The sequence below is a fragment of the Diadema setosum genome, chromosome 11 (assembly GCF_964275005.1).
Source record: "Diadema setosum chromosome 11, eeDiaSeto1, whole genome shotgun sequence".
In the NCBI taxonomy this organism is placed as follows: domain Eukaryota; kingdom Metazoa; phylum Echinodermata; class Echinoidea; order Diadematoida; family Diadematidae; genus Diadema; species Diadema setosum.
In genome coordinates this window covers 21,433,724-21,453,427 of record NC_092695.1, presented here as the reverse complement: position 1 = coordinate 21,453,427, position 19,704 = coordinate 21,433,724, and the positions used below count along the sequence as shown (strand labels likewise).

The following is a 19,704-nucleotide window of genomic DNA, read 5'->3' as shown; positions in this document are numbered from 1 at the left end:
ATAGACTTTCCGTTTTTAGCTGGCCTCGCCACCGAAGCTCTCATTTCACCTCGATTTTTTTTACACTCCTTTCTATTTTTTTTTTGCCCTGTCCAAGCATTATGATAACAACAACAACAAAAAGAAGCATACGTTTACATTGTGTCGTTACGTCATGATTTACAATGTAGTAAGTCATTGTGTAGAATATTATAGTACGGAAGATGTTCATCATCGTGGTAGGAGCTGAAAGAATAAAGCTAATCTGTCTGACGAAGCGAGGTAAACACGAAAAATGAAAATGACGTTTCGGTCGAAAACTCTAAAGAGTACCGCTAGTCCGCGATTTTTTTTTTTTTTTTTTTTTTTTCGTGTTTACCTCGACACAACAATGGGCCCAAAATGATCAGTGCGAGCAATGACTTCACCGGAATAATACAAAATGTAAAGACATTCAACTTAATTCTTAAACTGGTATGGATTATAAGAGTTCAAAGCAAACGGCTGCTGATGACGATTAAGACTGACGAAGTCTATTATAGACAGTAGTGATTATGTAGACTGCTGACAAGCGAAAGACGAATACATAGATCAATAAGTGTTATTTTTTTTACATAATTATAATTTAAAACACGCCCGTTGATTCAGAACTGAAATATAATAATCGCAAAACAACGCATTTGCATTCCCTTAAAAAAATATTTGCGCATTGATGTGGTACATGTATTCATGTGCTTTCATAAAAATATAATTATGACGACACCTTCTTGTGCTGGATGTCAAAGATAATTGATCTTTTATATATGAATTTATGTTTGTGTGTATGGTGTTTATATGGTTACGCGTTTCGTTTTCTGTCGAAATTAGAGCAGTCGGTATAACGTCACGGCCATCAACCACGCCAAAGTCCACGGGGCTAAAGAGATAAAGAGAGAGACACAAGTGATACATGACATGACATTGACAGAGGATTAACAACGGATTACCACATCCAAAATTAGCACGTTGATGTATGTTTGATTCTAACGTTTACCATCTTCTCTATCCCCTTTACATCAAGTTGCCACGCCAACAAATGAAGCGCTTGCAGGTTTGCAAGCGAATGATGCAGGATTATTAGCAATTTCACCCCTCACATTTTTTGTGCAAGTCATAATAAAATCAAAGCATCGCGGGCCTATACTGTGTTAAGAGTCACTTACAAATTTGGGAAACCCCTCGAACAACAGCAGACTAAATGCAAGTGCAATCATGTAATTTTGTATTAAAATGAGAGGGGGGGGGGACCAATTAAGAAGTGATGAGGGAGGGGGACGCGGTTTTCTTGTAAAAACGTCCTTTGTCCTATTATAGACGATATGCAGGATTAAGGCCCTTGAACTTGACATGCAACGATTCGAGCTTCAAAATCGCATGACAGGCACTTCATGACCAGTATGGAATCGCTAGCATCGCTGGAAAATAAAAGCCAGGGTTCGTTTTAAAAGGCATCGTGAATCGTGATAAAAACGTCATTTTGCTCACTTTTTGCTTTTATCATTATTCGATCTATTAATGCGTTGATTTATTCTCGATTACATCTTAATCCATTTATTCAGATATATATATATATATATATATATATATATATATATATATATATATATATATATATATATATATATATATATATAAAGATAGCAATTTTCATTGCACATGATTATTCAACTTCAATACGCATAAGTCACTGAATTTTCAGTTAAAAACACAAACGATATTGGTTTAGTCAGGTCGACAACGATAATAGATAGGCCTATCTCCGATATCCTCCACTGATCAACTTAAACCGGAAGTATACATAAACTTGTCGTTGGCCTTTGCCGTTGACCTTTGGGAATGATTATACACCACGTGATCTTTTTGTCCGTGACGAAGAAAAGGTACTACATGTAGTAGGTCTGATCGTGTTACCCCGATTCGTAACTCGCTGGAAGATAGTCTACGTAGAGACGAGGCTGACAAGAAAAGCCCTTTTTGCTGTTCTTCGCTGGATTTTTAAGTTTGTATAATTATGACAATGGCTGGTCTCATATATGTATAAATTCATGCTGACGTCAAAAAGATGAACTTGAGATTGCAAATACATGTATACAATACAGCAATCAAAAACAACGTTTATGCGAGCTATGTTTTTTCATGCTGCCACGGTCTCTTGAATTGTGTGTATGTTTGGATGCGTTATTTCTTCTGTTTATTTGCCTCCTTTTGCTCGAGGAAATACCGACCAACGTCACAGATGGTTATGCCTAATTAATCACAATCCCACCCCCCCCCCAAAAAAAAAAAACCCACCCACACACACAAACGTAATGACAGAATATTATGGAGATAAAAATCACCGACGTTTTATGTTCCAGGCTTTGAATCGTCGTTGTGACCTGACACACAAATCATATGTTCAGATATATATATCCTGCATATATATATATATATATATATATATATATATATATATATATATATATATATATATAATAGTTGAGACAATGTAGATAACAGAAGATGTCGCATGAAACCGGCAGAGTTGTGAAGCTTTCGACCGTGGTCTTCCTCAGCTTTAATATCTGCTAAGCAGACGTTTGAGTTGCCTGGATGTCTTGTGGCTGTCTTGTGGCGGTCGAAAGCTTCACAACTCTGCCGGTTTCATGCGACATCTTCTGTTATCTACATTGTCTCAACTATAATTTCATTTAAGATGACAGAGGCGTACGGTAGGAATATCAGCATCATCACACACACTATATATATATATATATATATATATATATATATATATATATATATATATATATATATATATATATATATATATATATATATAATGCTTTTGATGTGGTATGATAAGCGATAGAAGAAGCAAATTCTGATGGGTAAACGATATCCATAATAGCGCCATTTATATTACCTGATTACGAGACGCCTCCGCCGCGGCGTGCCGTTGTACACAATGGCGCTTCGCTTGCGATCCATATACACATAAGTATCCTTATAACAAGGTTGTGTTTCAAAAACTTGTAATTATTGTATGAAGTATAACGTGTGACCATCATTGATTTACCGGGGCATCATAAACGGCTCAGAACGTCTTTGTAAATAGGGGCGGCTTCCTTTCAAGTGTAATCCGGCAAATTTTACGACCCTCCTTTCTATACGTATTATAACATTCTTTCTCTTTCTCTCTCCCCCATATTCGCATTTTCGTGCACACCACATGTTCAGTTTCCCATCTTTTAAAGGACCAGTCTTTGAATCGTTCGCTCGATCATTGTTACCTACCTAAAATTAGGTTGTTCATGCAGACATGTCTTTCTCACGATAATGCAGTGAGATTGAAAAAAAAATATCACAGGACCAAATCTATTATTTCACTGGTCATTTACGGGTGAGTTGGCCTTGCTTTACATGATTAAGAATTCTAGGCAGAAAATTTGTAATTCTTTCTCGGTATAATAGCGCATAATTCCTTTACTCCTTGCCCTTCAAAATCTACGACGCTTTAAATTCAACTTGAAGTCGGTTTGTACTTTTACGGAGAGGCGAATTCAATTATATCGCTATGCGTATATAAGTAGTGCATTTTAATCATACCTATAGTATGAGGAAATTGTATATCTGCACTAATTTTATGTTTCCTTCTACTAGCCGAACGGGTGCACGTTACGAGTCCTACATCCACGAGTCATACAGCCCACGAGCTATACAGTGGGCAGATAAAGCCCATGAGTCCGACAAGCAAACACTGCCCACGAGTCCGACGCTATTAATAGGCAAAAAAGGTCCATGAGTCCACCACGAGTCCGACTCTCATTACATAGTGTATATACTGCATATAGGTCTTGTGAACCCTATTGCATATAGTGTCGGACTCGTGGACCTTGCATGTTTACTTAGCATGCTTAGTGTCGGACTCAGATGGGCCTTTTTTGCCTAGTGTCGGACTCGTGGGCAGTGTTTGCTTGACGGACTCGTGGGCTTTATTTGTCCAGTGTCGAGCTCGTGGATGTCGGACTCTAGGGATGACCCCGGTCGAACTACCTCACAATTTATTTCATATCTTGTCCACAAAATGACAGTCGCCAGAATTTCGTGAGCAGGTTTGAACGGTAACGCGTGTAAACGCAAGTCTGAAATGGATTCATTATACTCCACCTTTAAAATTTGCGGCTCGTTTTCATAACTCGATTCACATCTTGCGGTTATTGCGGTCGTGAAGTGTATGATGCCTTTATCAGTATAATACGTACACACGATCTCAGCATGAAACGCTTATTAAATTGTGTGCATATTGACCCCCTTTCAGTCAAGCCGTATATCAGCAATGATTAGCCCAGATTTATTTCCTTCAGGAGTCCAATATGCACTGCTGTGCTTTAAGCACTCATTGATTTGATTTAGCCATTCAACCGATTTAAGCGGATTTTCTATGTTTATCGCGGCTTGTAATTTTGAAAACGATATGAATCAGGCAAAATCAACGATCTAATCGAAAGAGAAACACAACGAACACGAAAGAATTTGTTCGAAATTTTTCATTTTCTGACAAAAAAAAAAGGCCCGGACAATTTGTTCTATATAATTAAAAAAAACTAAATCCACAATACAGTTGCTAAAAACGCAAATTATATACACCGTCGGAGAAAATGATTTAATTTTATCAGGGTCATCTAGGCAGTCATGCAAATTTCGGTATAATTCTTTTACTTTATTACTGATTGTGTGGACGATCGACAATGTGGGAAAATGCAGCAACGTGCATGGTTGGTACAACACGAACGCTAAAATTGCATATACCAACCTCGGTAGGCCATTACAGACGAAGGCGGCTGAGCATGACTTTATACACGTACTATAATCATGCTCCAGGGTAGAACGTGAACTTTGATTGTTAATGATACCTATGTACTCACCGGGAAAACATAATCCGCACGTCGCCGTTAAGTTCTATAGCAAAAAAAAAAAAAAAAGCAAAAAACGTAAGAGTCGATTCCCTGGAGGCCCAAAATACATTGTACCCACATTGACAGTGTGTTGAAAGAAGAGTGCGGCGAAACAACCACATCTAGAATCATAATTATGCAAACATACCGACCTATATGGATTCGTTCTAGGCAGTCTTGATTTTATTTTCTTTTAGACTAATATAATTGGTTAGATTCTGATGCAATAATAATGATGTTTGCAACTCTATAGCCGTCATTGTAAAGGAGCATTTATGATCGAGACCGTTCACAATTACGTGCTTATGTGAGATGCTACCTTTAAAAAGACATACATTGTACATCTGTCATACAAAAAGACAACTGGGTATTGCTTGGCATATAGCAGCTATCTAGTGTTCTACAGACGGCTATGATAATCACTCGTTGCGATTCTTCTTCTTCACAAGCTGTTCAAAACATTGCTTCAATCCACTCATTCAAAGTTTATGTATAGAAGTCCTTATCACCTGTAATCTACGACATTATCATAATTATCATGCGGATGGCAATCGCCTTTTTTTTTTGGATGGCAATGGCCTTTTTTGAATGGCAGCAAGTTCCATCACGTGCAATTTAACATCGCGTTCGATCGACACATGGTACACCAATGACGCGGATAAACACAGGTGTTCAGCGGATTATAGCCTGCTTGCTATCATCGATGTCCAGAGAACAGAGCATTATTGATCCTAATTTGTCACGAAAATCGCCTGCGCTGTCGGTCAGTGTACTGATGACAATTTGGGAGTGGACGCATTTCGCCATGATGATGCTACGCCATCCGGCGAACCACAGAATACGTAATTATCATCTCCTTGTTGAGGCGGAAGACACTGACGGATTCCGGCCTGCCCAAGGAAGGAGGGCTTGCAGGACGAGGTTTTACATCAAGGAAGCTTGAGATAAGCTTGTTAAAACCCCCAAACAGCAACAAAATAAAACATAACCACAGTTAGGAAGTTCGGTTCCGTCCAGAACATCTCAAAATGGAGCGAAGAGAACGGATGTAAAGGAAAGTGGAAGCTTACAGTGTATATAGAGAGAGAGAACAAAGAAAAACATGACAACGGTGACCATGCATACCTAAGATTCATGAAATCAATTCAATTGAACTTTCATTTCCACAAACAGAAAGGTAACACAAATATGCATACAAAGTATACATTAATAAAATATGTATTAGTAACAATTTTTAAGCAATGCAGATCATAAAGTTTTTATACAATATGATTGAATGAATATAAACAATGCACTTTTTAGAGATAACAAAGTATATGAATCGATGGAAAAGTGTTCTACTAAAAAGCGGACCTTGTGAAACGTAGATCACTCTAAAAACAAAATGCCAAAATCATGTCATATATTATATATATATATATATATATATATATATATAACTACCTTTTTACAGTTACAGCATTTTATGACAAGAGTAGGCATGTTGCAGGTACATGTACTAGTAATTAAAGAAAAACATGGAAACGCACTTAAAGAGCTGGGGGGTGTTTCATAAAGCTGCTCGTAAAGTTACGAACAACTTACGAGCGACTGGAGATCAGTTCTTGTGCTGAATTATGGAAATTCTGATAAGTATAGCACAACAGAACTGATCACCAGTCGCTCGTAAGTCGTTCGTAACTTTACGAACAGCTTTATGAAACAGGGCCCTGGAATAATAGCATTAAAATCGAAGTAACAATTAGGTGTCATTATTTCGATATTATCTTCTGTGATCCATCTCATGCAACAATTATGAAGCCACTCATAGACTCTAAAACTTAACCGACCAATCAAAAGACAGGTGGGTAAACTATTGGCCAATAGTACTGGCCTAATGCGCGCGAGCTTTTTTCTTTTCTTTTCTTTTCTTTTCTTTTTATTTACTAGCAATACTCTTGTTCGTCTGCAAACTTCGATCAAAACGTCGATATTCGCCGCTCGAGTGTACCACGTGTGTACTGTGTTTTCTGAGTACAACCGTTGTATACTGTGTGTGCATGGAACTCCGAAAACGCAATACGAAATCACTGCACCTGCCCGCTTCGCACCCACCCAAATTTGTCATACTAGTACTCGCGGTGGTACCAGTGGACGTGAACTACCGTGAACACATAGCGCGAGCTGATATGAGCCAACCGTATGCCTACCAGCGATATAGAACTGAGGCTTATTATGCGCCTGTACCCACACACGCGTCGTTCGCTACCAGTACTTTGACACCAAAGGAGAATTGGTACTTGAGGATATTTCTTTCTAAAATCTGTGGAACGAGCTAACTTGTGATTACTGATCGGAGTTTCGTTCTTTTGCCAGCCTAGTGGGAAAGCTGCCATTGATTTTTGCATCCAGACTCATATGAAATTGCTTCTGAAGTTCGTTCAAAATCCTTGGGAGTAATGTCGAAGATTTTATCGCGGTCGCTCAGCCTCCGCGACCCTACGGGCCGGCTGAAGTCCAACACCTGGGACCGCTTCGTTCATCGCAACAGGAGCAGACGGCTTCTAGGTCAGTGAAATAATTTCTCGAAAGCCCTTGAATGATCGTTCCTTTTGTAAAAAGCTTCCTAACATTTCAATACATGCATTCACTAGTTGATGGAGATGAATCACAGAACTGTTACGAGGTATCTAATTAAGGATGTTATTGAAGGCTAGTTTCGATAGGATGGCAAGTCCTCCACAAGGCCAAGTGGTTTAACGCTATAGGGCATGACTCCACACATCGAATGACAAAACCACTACGTGCATTCCAGCAGTTAATTAGCGGAAAGGTGTAAGGGCCTGCAAGCTAGGAATACAGAACAATGTACTTGATTTATCTTGAATCGTTTCTGCAAAATGGGATGATTATTAGATTAAACACTGCTGTGTTTGAAAGAATGTGCACCTAACCCTATTAAGAGACCTAGATTTGTCAGTGAGTTGAACAGGTAGCCTACACAAAAGCAACAGTCGAACACATTCGTCTCATACTGCTTTGCCTTTGCCTTTGCCTTTAAAAGTCACTACTGCTTATATCTTGGCCCCCAGCCTTTAGCTGTTATGGTAAAGAATGCCTTCGACAGTTATTCAGTGTGTGTGTGTGTGTGGGGGGGGGGGGGGGGGGGGGCTACAGGCTTGGTTAACACAGTTGCCTTGGGAATTGGTATCACCCAATGGATCAATTTATTCTTCAATGAAGTCATAGACCCCCTACCAAGGTATTAGCATAAGGGCTATGATATCCTATGATCTGTGTCTGTGGAATTTAGGGGAATAAAAATTATGCCCCATTTTCATGTTATGTCGGAAATAAATTGAGCTTTTGTTCGGCTAGAAAGCCTACGCAGCACCAATCATGCGTCACTGAACTGAGCTTTTGTGTCTTCCGTGGTATTACAGGCATGAACAATACACTTTGGCACTCTGTTACATATCCTAAATAATTGAAATATGTGACGAACACGGGTGCAGATAAAATACAAATGATCCTCCCTCTCATTATTAAGGTTACATACAGGGAAGGAAACCTGTTAAGTCAGTTGTACAATGCATCTTGAACCTCTTTAATAGACCCTATATGTAATCTTCAAATGCATAATATGAATTTTATCATGTAAATATTTCAAGCGTATTTGTTGTAAATGTAATGAATTTGAATCCCTTGCTGAAGGCTTTTGAAAAGCACAAAATAAAACGCTTCACTTCCACAAGTACCACTGGTATGAAAACTGAATGATTTTTGCACAGGAACTCACCCACATAGTGAATTAAGTAACAGAAAAATCACTCAACACCAGTTGTTATTGATTTGTGTACAATGCTAAATCCAGAGTAAAAGGCAAATTACATTTAGTAATTAAAAAACAACATTTACTTGCTAATTCAGTAATTGCAAGTATGGATGGCTCTTGTCATTTACAGGGTCACCCCCCCCCCCCCTTCTGCTGTCTTCGTGTACATGTAATCCTCATTTTTTTACCAGTAACTTGTCATGCCAGTCCATTAGGCCTGCCCCTGCCTGTTTAGGGGATAGGCAGTTTACATTTGCTGGATTTAACAAGGATCTGTGGCCCAGTAAGCCCTCCCCTTGGGTCATGTGACACCGCCGTGACCTGAGTCACCCCGTCCGACCCCAGCTGACATTGCCACCGTCATGGGGTAACATACCCTCAATATTGATGATATCGGCCTGCAAGAGGTGCGAGCCTCTCACATATCAAAGCAAAGCCTGAAAGTGCAGGTGAATCAACCAGCTTTGCATGGAAGGGTGGTCTCTTTTAACACAGCAGTGATGAACTTTTCTTTTCTTTTCTTTTTAAAGTCATGTGAGGAGAATTTATACCTCACTGAGAAATTGTTTTCTGAAAAGTGGTAAAATCAGAGTGACAAAGCAGTCACACTGTCATTAAAGGTAGGGAATACCTTCTCCAGACCTCCCAAAATGCAGCATAACATTAAATATGAACCTCAGGGGACTTGTTTTGGCCACTGCTGAGAAATTTGGAAGTCAACAGTTATCTACAATTTGAATAATGTACAAAACTCAACTACTCAGTAGTTCTGTGTGTCAGCCACACTTAAGCCTTTTTGTTGCAGTTTTCTGTATTTTTTATCTATAAACAAATCTAAAAGTATAAGAGCTGATGTAATAGCATATAGAGTGTGTGGCAAGAATGTATATAGAAATGTTTGTAAGTTTTGATGAACTTTTCTTCACAAAATATACATGATGGACACACATGCAGTGCATGGGTCTGCAAAGGTAGCCTAGTAATGTACTGGAATTTACGGTGAGCCCCGAAAAAAATTCAATTCAAAATCTGACCTTCAATAAAAATGTACTAAATGTTACCTTCCACTTTCAATACTTTATGGGAGTTTCTAAAATGATACTCTCTTCAACATACCAAGCTGTATTTATACAACTCTTCATTTAAGGCATGCAAATGGGATTCCCTAAACCTTTAAGATCTGACAGAGTCCAGGAGGATTCAAGAGAGTTTTCAGTACCCATAGTATAGGTCATCTAGCATACAATTGATCAGACAAAATACCCGGTATTTAGTGAGAGTCCAGACTCTGAGTGGATCGGGCAATGATATTCATATTAATTGCAAAAACACAATGACATGATTTTCTGGACTATCAGCAAAGCAATCAATTTCCTCTGTGCTGTGTGAAATATATTTAATGATTTGATATTTTGCTTGACATTGTTTTGAGGAAAAATCACAAGGAACTCACATCTTGTATTTCCTTAGAGTTACCTCTTTTATGGAACCCATTTTTTGTTCTTTTTTTTTTGGGGGGGGTTGCAATCGTGACTTTCATTACAATGTAGGCCTACATTTTGTCTGCTTTGGTCGAACTTTGATTCCACTGTTACTTTTGTTTCACTGCCTTCATGCGTCACACATTTTACTTGTAAAATCCTTTAAACTACATCTTTCACTGTTCTACAGGAGTTTGTAAATGTTCTAAACATGTCAAAAACCCACAAATTCATCTCAGAAGAGTTTATGAAAGTACCTATAGCCAGTTTTGTTGACAGGATCATATACATGTACTTGTGATGTTGCAATAAATGTTTTCTCTTTGTTCTGTGTTAGTTTTTGATTTTTACTTTTACTGAGAGGTATATTGTATATTGTGAATGAATTATTTAAAATTTTACAGGTCGATGCATGTTAAATCAGTTGTCAAAAGTATAGAATAAGAATGTTCAAATTAATTCCAGCATGGGATAATTGGAATCTTGAAAACCATTTAGTGCCTAATTGACATACTTTGAGCAAACTTTTGATTAATTGGCCTTTAATGGAATGGCTGTGGAATACACGGGGCAGGATTTCAGCAGTTAAAGTGGTCGGGTTCTTCTTGGAATAACTTCCCTTGCACTGCAAAGGCTGAAAGCTGGGATTTTTCCATGGATACGTCTTGTTTTCGAGGCACTGGCAAGGCCATGAATAAATTTACCGGTTTATGCACCATGCGTGTGTTTCTTCTGATTCATTGTCTACGCTCCCTCCCTAGCTGCATTGCCAGAACAAGTTTTTTGACAAGGGAGAGAGTTTCGTTCCAAGCTGAGTATTTGCATTCGAGGACAGTAGGGTTTGGAGAGTAAATTCAGACTCCCCCTTCTTTTAATCGGTGAAATGGGCAGATTGTAAATCTTCGTTCTGTTGATCCATGCTACTGGTGTGTCTGAAGTGTTTAGCCCCTAGGCCTCCTCAATTCATGTCTGAGGAGCGTCTCTTCGAGGGTCAGTGTTTCATTGTGTGAAAGATCACTGCAGCATCAGTTGAGGACAAGAATTTTTGTCTCTAAAACTGCAATGTGATTTAGAGTAAGCTGTCATGCGAAATTAATTTGTTCTGGGAATTTGAGAGGAGTTTGCGAGTTATTTTCTTTTTCCTCTTCAGTTGTGAATGAAGAAAGATCTAACATTATGATGAACTTATAAAAATAAACATAAAGACAAGAACTGTGTCACACATATATGCATGATGTGTGACAAGTTTTGGTTGATTTGCCAGTGACTGTGAATGTAAGTAATTCTCAAGAAAAGTGAAGAGGAATGTGCTACCACGTTCAGTAGTGAGATGAAACACCGGTCTGTCTACCTGCAGTTGCAATAGGAGTGTGTCCTCCGAGTTTAAGGGCAGTTATTTTAAAATACATGTATATTCGTAGGTCAATGCCGGAGCCATTTGCCATCTTGTGACATGTGAGCTACTGCACAGTTTGTCACTAATTTATATGTCTCTGCTCCAGTAATATATCAAGTTTCTACCGATGCTCTTGAACCAAGGAACCCAGATGACAGTTGCCAATTCTCTACCTCCTCAGAGTGCAAAGCAATATCCTTGCGGTTACCCTCCCCATAAATCATAAATTATGTGTAGGGGAGGTAAAGTCACATGACCTACGTAGTGATCTTGTTACCCACATGGGTGCGCCTGGGCCGCATTTACAATAGGTATTCAGGATAGGAGATAAATGACTTACACGGCTGTAGTTGTCAATTACCTCCTTGTAAGTGGTTCACAAGTATCGCAAGACTTTCTCATTCAGGAATTTAGTGTGGTAGAGACATGAACTAAAGATCTCGACTGAATTTAAAGGAGGTGTAAGATAAAGCATTTGAGAGTTTGTGCAGAGTCTCGAAGCATTTCGTTTTACAAATAGGGGCCCAATAATGTTGCGGTGCAGTTGGAAATCCTTTGAGATCCAAGTCTGTCTGTATACACATTAATCAGTCTTTCATAATTTGTGGATGAATATTCCAATGAGGATATGCACAGTATTGAAAGAAAGAGAAAAAAAAAAAGAGATTAAAAGATTCTTTCACCTTACTCAGTTTCCAAAGAGACAGGGCCTACATGTAGAGTTATCACCCATTTATCTGAATACTCAATGGTGAGGACGTCAGAGATAAGCTGTTTTATAAAGATCTAACCAGGTTTCAATCTCTTCATGCTTCTTTTCTGTATCTGTAACCAGTGGTTTTCTGACTACTTTCCTCAAGGTGCTCAAACTATTTCTATTCATTTGTTTGAAATTATACACTGGTCTGTCAAATAATGGCTTGAATGCACATGTATTCAGGAAACTGCACAATTTTTGTCATTTGCCGTCGTGCCGTTTAAAAATTTTGTGAGGGAACAAACTCAGCCCAGCACGTTTTCTCACAGCTTACTGTATGCAGCTTACCTCGTCCATGCTTCAACTGTTTGATGATTGGTTGAATCAGGCTTTAAGCCCACATGTGATAAGATATCGGAAGCAAAACATTGCCAGGGCTTAGTGTAAAAGCTTCTTAACTTCAAGATGTAACAAGGGGAAGGAAGAAGCGGACACAAACATAAGGACTGAAGGTCAGATCCATGACTACATGCTTGATGGGCTGTATGATGTATAACCAATGACACTTTTACTGGACTGCTAAGTTCATCTGTACCATCAGTTAGGCACTTGTATATTGGTATTAGCCTGGACACAAACATACACGTAATTAAACAGAAAAACAAGCACAGAACAAAACAAAATAAAAAACGAAACACCTGCCACAAAGCAGCAAGTGAACAACCAAATGCTCTTGACAAGGTGCAGGTATTGACTAAAATATTTTTTACTTACACATTCCATTTTTCTCCAGTATACCTCCTTTCCACCCTACCACAGATACAGACAGACAGACAAACAGATCGACAGACAGACAGATACATACACACATATATACCACACCCCCTCCACTCACACAAAATTATCATACCCATATCTATACATGCATACATTCTATTCACCATCACAACCAGGTTAGTGGTAGAAGTACATTATAATCTGCAGGAATTTGTCAGTAACCCAAGGGCAGTTCAGGGCTAAGAACCTTACCAAATCTTGTTTGCCTGCCAGTACGCGTGGAGCAGTAGCACGTAGCACATGTTATCGTCAAAGCTGGCTGACTCTGGATAAAATAACTGGGCATTCAAGGAAGATGTCACTTCAATCCCCAAAATGAAGAAAAGCTGAGTGTGTCATTTTTCCATTTCTGGGATTCAGGCATATTTTAAAGTTGCTAAGTTTGATCGCAGAAGGAGTTAACTCCATTCTTGTCGATTTGAGATATTTGTACTGTAATTAAACCTGTTAAAAAACAATGAAAATGGTAGGAAAATATGGGATAATTTTTATCATAACTTCAAGAATATTGCTTGTTAGAATGCAGTGAGATATCACTGGAAAGGTTTGCTTTTGCACTATTTGGTGATATACTTGACATTAAAATGTTAAAAATGGCACAAGTCCAATCTATTCTAATTGTGATCAAACTCTTGTAGGCCCCTGTTGGAGAAAATTGATATTATTTTCTAAAATTTCAATGCAAAGTTTATATTAATTGTACTGTAATTCAAGACTCAGTAATATCAATCTATCAGAAGGTATGTCATATCAAACTTGTTCATGAATTGCAGTATCATTACCTATGCGTCATTGGTGTAGGCAAGAAAAAGATAAAACTTGGCTAGAAATCTCTTACCCACCAGCACTTGACTCCCATGTGTGATTGTTGTCAAGGGCCCTTACCTGTAGATTATTGCATAATCCACTTGCTAAGAGTACCCCCTTCTTTTATCAGTGGGCAGTGCATGAATCAACAGGGGAGGGATTAACAGATTAAAACAACAGAAGCTGAGACTACTGTAGGCTCAGAAGTAACAAATTAATATGTTGGTGATCAGTTAAAATCTGACCAAGATCAGCCTAAATGATAAGAGCATGGTATCAGTTTGAGTAACAGCCCACTTCAGTATCATTGAAGGAGATGTAAAAATAGTGATCTTGGTAATTAACATGACTCATTTGATATCTCTTGCATGGTTGTCCACATGGTGAATGTTGCTGGTGTTTCTTAGATTTGCCTGAAATTACTTTTCTTGCTGAGAAAATTCCCCATGATTCTCCACAAGCACAATATTATAGAGGGGTGTTAGTAGTGTTTCCTAGACTTCAATAATGCAACTTCCTGTAGGGAAATTCCCCTTTTACGGAGAGATATATGGACTCGTCACTTTCAACAAGGCCTTGTATGGAACCTGACAACTTGATACAGCTGAAATTTGGCTACCATAGTCAAATGATATGTGAAAAACATAATGCCACATTTATATCCCACTTTGTCGGTTTAAATACACTCCCAATTTAATGGGCCAAAAAATTGCACAATTGAGGCAGCCTTTTGTGGCCAGATAGATGAGGCACTCCATTTTTTTTTTTTTTTTTAAATTTGGATACTCCTTTTATAACTCTTTGTGTTCCATGTTCGCATGTCCAACTCAGTTGACTGCTTGCCAACTTCACACAATTTGCTCAAATGCATGACCGGGCACAAACATGCAAAATAAATTGCAATATGCTACAGTACCTTGAACCGTCTTAGCCATTGCTTTGTCATAAAATGTAGTACATCACTGCAAAGCTTCCAATTTTCTTTTCAACTTTGATGTGTAGCATTTCTGGCACAAACCTTATCTGAAAAGTTAGGCCTACATGGCTTAAAAACAAAATGTTTTCCAAAAGTGCTCTGAATGCATTGTGTGGTCTCAGAATATTGTGGCACCAGGTTGTACTGTTGCACATAAAAAAAAAAATAAAGGAGTAATGAGCTTGTTTCTTTGTTTGTTTGTTTTTCATGATCAGAGTATAGGGAAAGATTCCATTGGTCTACAGGACTGCCATTATTTTTTTTCCCATTCGTATTATTGCCAGTCTCTACGAAAGATATAAGACGATAACCTACTTCTGATGAGGAATAGAATGTTGTGTATCATATTGATTGTGCAGAAATATCACATCAAGTGGCCTGATGATCTGAGGCTTGTGTATGCAGAGGATTTTGCCAGACAAACTTTCCAACGCATGACTCAAAGCAGACATTTTTCTAGAGGACAAGAAAGAGCGAAAAGAAAAAAAAAAAATCAAGTTTGGAAAACAATATTGGGGCACGATCCCACTCTAAATTGAGAGAACTCAACTAAGTGCTATTTTTGTTTATAATCATATCAATCAAACCATTTCAGTGAATTGCCAGCCAGCTTCAAATTACAGATATTTGTCCATCCGAAAAGTGAGAGAGAGAGAAAAAAAAAGTGTGCACTTTTATCTGACCCCAGAATTCCTCTAGGATGAGGTAAGTGAAACTCTTTTTTCCCCTTCTTTCTCTCTTCCAGATGTCATAGTTTCAGCAAATCTGTCATGGAAAGAAGAATTGTGGGTGGGAAAAGGAACTCCCCAAAAGCAAGCTCAAAGAATGACTCTATTCTGAAAAATAATGATTGAATTTGATACAAGCAAGGAAGCATTAGATTTTTTTTTGTCAACTGCTGGACAAGAGTTCACACGAAAAGCCTTTTAAAATTTCTACCCCCTAATATGTTCTCCTGCTAGCCAAAATTCAAGATAGTGCCAAGAGAATGAAGTGAAAAATGTGTTTGATCTTGGTATGATTTAGAAGTACCGTTCTCATAACATTCAAAATAATGCGCTATATTGGGTTGCGATCAGGATTGCAACCCATTTTGTTAATTTTGTACAGTGTTACAGAAATAATGTGTTATTTCATGAGGTTTGAGTCGTGATCCAAATCGCAATACTTTGTGCGATTTTTGCAAATTGATGTGATATCGAATTTTAAAAATTTCACAATTTCAAAATTTCAATATTGTAATCCCACAATGCACAAAGTGTGTGGCACACCGAGGTTGAATTAGCATTGTGACATAGAAAACGTACCATTATTCATTTATGTGCGCATACGGTCAGCTATTTGCAAATAGTCGCAACTCAAGTTTCAATTTTTTTGACAGTGATAACGATGAATCCAAATGACATGACCCTGATCGCGACCCAAATTGTGAAATTTTTACAATGAGAATGTACCTTATATGATTTGATGTCAGATGAAATGTACACGATGAGGATGTATATATGCTGAATTGCCTCAAATGATAATTTTGATGACGATGTCTTGGAGATACTAAGTTGTAGTATAGCTTCTGCGTAATTTGGTATCAGTTAGTGGGGTACTCATCTTAACCTGTTGAGGATGAGTCTCGAGCATACATACATACATACATACAATTTCTATAGCGCCGTTCTCCACTTTGATTAAATGCTCAAGGCGCTTTACAATAGGTACATCAAAGCAAACAGACTGAAAATACAAGTACATCACAGTAATAGAAGAAGATGAAGAAGCAGAAACTTCATCGGGCAAGCATCTGGGAAATGCGTGTTGGAAGCAAATACAAACCATCCGCAGTGGGTTAATCTCGCAGGATTAACACAGAATACATCCCATGAATGTTACAGAATGTTTTACCTCTTAATCAGGCACTCTGGTTAATTGGTTACAAAGCTGCTTTCTCAGACCCATGCATTTAAGGAAGGGGTACCATGTAGCCGTGAAATATTCTTCACAAGCTAAATTGTTCACTTTTGAGCAAGAGAAACTGACAAGAATAGACTGATGATGGTCTGTGCATGTACCATGTGCCCAAACATCCAAAAGCTGCTTACATGTAGGTCTCTGTTGTCAGGTGCCATGTCTGAAAGATTCTACACAAGTCTTCCAAGTTCCTTTATTGTGGTGTGTATAAAAAGCCTCTGAAAACTGAAATGTGCAGAAAAATTCAGAAAACTCGAGTGTGTCTGTGGAACAACTGAAGTGGAACGAAAAAGTCGCCAGAAAGTGCCTGGCTCGTGAAAGAGAAGAAATCAGTCAAATTGAGCATAAAACGATTTACTGAACAGCATCATTGAATTTAGGCGGATTTCCGCACTGCACCCACTCCTGTCCATTCAGTGTCTTCCTTTCCCTTCTTTCGGTATTTTTTCCTCCTCAAATGCTTCCCTGTGCAGTGAGGCAAGCTGTTTGTTTAAGGATGTCTGGAACTGGCAAACTTGATATGTGACAGTGCGAAGCTATCTTCTATTTGTTTTTTTCTTTCCACCCAGCAGTTCCCTATCGTGGTATTTTTATTACAGGAGAATGAACCTGGCAAAAATGTTATTTTTAGGTGAAGCAAATGGAACAGAATCAGTGTATCCATGGAGGTGTGCACAATACCAAACATTTCAAGAATTTTTGTATTGTCCATAGAATGCCTGTGAGTCATCTGAAATGTAGCAATCTTTGTTTCAGTGCGGTATCACATGCATGTTATCCTTAGTGTGTAGTAGATGGTACAGAGGCACAAATTCACTTGGGAGCAGCTAGGGATATTTCCTTAATATAGCATTTATTCCTAGAGAAACAACTTGCTTTGGATCAGGGGAATTGAAAAAAAAATTCAACAGATTAGAGGATATTTATGGTAGAATTTGACAAACTGTGGTAAAAAGAAGATGATATTCATTGTGATATTGTGATGGATCGCTGCTATTACCTGCAGTGTTTACAGTGTGATCCCAGATATTACAGTAGCTCATTTAAATGAATGCATTGTATAAATTATGTTAACAAAATTCAGAGGAAACTTGTGAAAGCAACAAGATTTTGAGAATCTGCAACTTCCATCTTTTCTTTCTTTCTTCTTTGTGAAGTGAGTGTATACTTAGATTGCCTGTGATTAATCCGATTCTGGATTTAATCCAGATTTTAGCGGTGTTTAAATCTCATTTCAGGGCATCATCTGATGATCTCTTCAGACCCATTTTATGGGTTTGGCAACCTGGTAGCGGAAAAAGGTCACGTGGAGTTGCATTTGTGGCCTCACTCAATTTTTATCCAACTTGAAATTTGACCAGGGAGTAATGTGACATCTGTCGTATTGATATGGCTTTTTATGGTAATGTATAACATAAGTCTGTCTTCAGATTCTAAACCTGCAGTTTAAACATGTGCCAAACTTGTGATGTTGAATGGCTGATTTGAATGGTTTGATGTTCTAGTTGGAAGAACTATTTGTTTGGTAAATGGCTAAATGATGATATTTAATAGATAAGATTGCAGGATCAGGCTTTGCTACCAGGGTGCTGATTGCAAACAGAAAAAGAAGGTTGAGCAAATTAAATCTTGATAAATGGTTTCATGTGAGTAAAATGTTACAAATCAGAGTCAGTCCAAATGAACATATCTTGCAGTAGTGTATGCTGACTCTTTTGAAGCATGATTCTTTTTTTTTTTTTAAAGTATAATTTATAAAATGGCTTTTGGTCTGGGAACAAGGCTAGAAAGTATCCACTACCACTGGTGCCCATGCAGTGAGTGTGATAGATTACATCCAGTGCAACTAGCATTTCAATCAACCTCCTGCCCATGACATCTTGTATCTCTTCCCCCATTTGCATGTCACTCCAAATAAACATCATGGTATGGTCGTCTGACCCCTGTGCCGAGCAGGAGGTCACCAGGCCTCACCAGTGATACATGAAATATAAACAAGTATTATACCATTTACAACAACAATAACGGTACATTCAAGCAGACTGCAGATAAACACATACAGATTGCACACACATTTATTATGCTGCAATGTGAGATAATGCAGTTCAGAGATAATGCCTGCTACATGTTTTATTGCCACTGTGATTTCATCTTTTTTTATGATACTAGTTTTAGAATTTTGTTTTAGGGTTGAAGCATCCTTACAATGCATCCATTGTTAGCAATCGTTTCCATGGGAAGTCATATTGTGGATGATAGGTTATTTGTGGAGTTTTCTATTGAAATGAGTGCCTTTCTTAAACTGCTTGTTACATTTATGGTGGCTTTTCTGTGTTGCAATTAAGTCTACAACAGTTACATTCTTGATGTTTTTTATTCAGTTATATGAGATACAGTAATAATTTCTGTTTGACCATTTCAGAATTCTTATTTTTGTTCGAGTATTGCATTTCCATTGGAGGATGGTAGAATATTCCATATAGCAATGTTTTGTCGTGTTTTGATAATTTGCATACTGAATGAATAGTGTGGTCCACATGGAAACCAGAGATTCGTGGTTCTAGGTCAGTTGATTAACTTGTATTTAATGGATGCATTATAACTAATCTCAGGTCACTTTCATCCCCAGGAGATAAGAGCATTCCATTCAGGGAGGAAATCCTAATGAGTGGAAAAACGCAGCAGCAGTTAAAAGCATTGATCCCCGCTGCTTATCAAATCAATAGCGTGATATTTTACCTTTAAAGCTCGCTGACTCTGTTGGCAAACAGTAGGCGAT

General features: G+C 38.2%; 1 protein-coding gene across 1 annotated transcript in view; it reads left to right on the top strand.

The window, feature by feature from the left end:
* Positions 1–7,198: 7,198 nt before the first annotated feature.
* The window catches only part of LOC140235077 (rho GTPase-activating protein 7-like), a 162,716-nt gene continuing 150,210 nt past the window's right edge, over positions 7,199–19,704 (top strand). Inside the window, exon 1 of the mRNA XM_072315113.1 lies at positions 7,199–7,502. Within this exon, the coding sequence (XP_072171214.1) occupies positions 7,394–7,502 (109 nt within the window). The 5' untranslated portion in view covers positions 7,199–7,393. The remainder of the gene's footprint in view (positions 7,503–19,704) is intronic.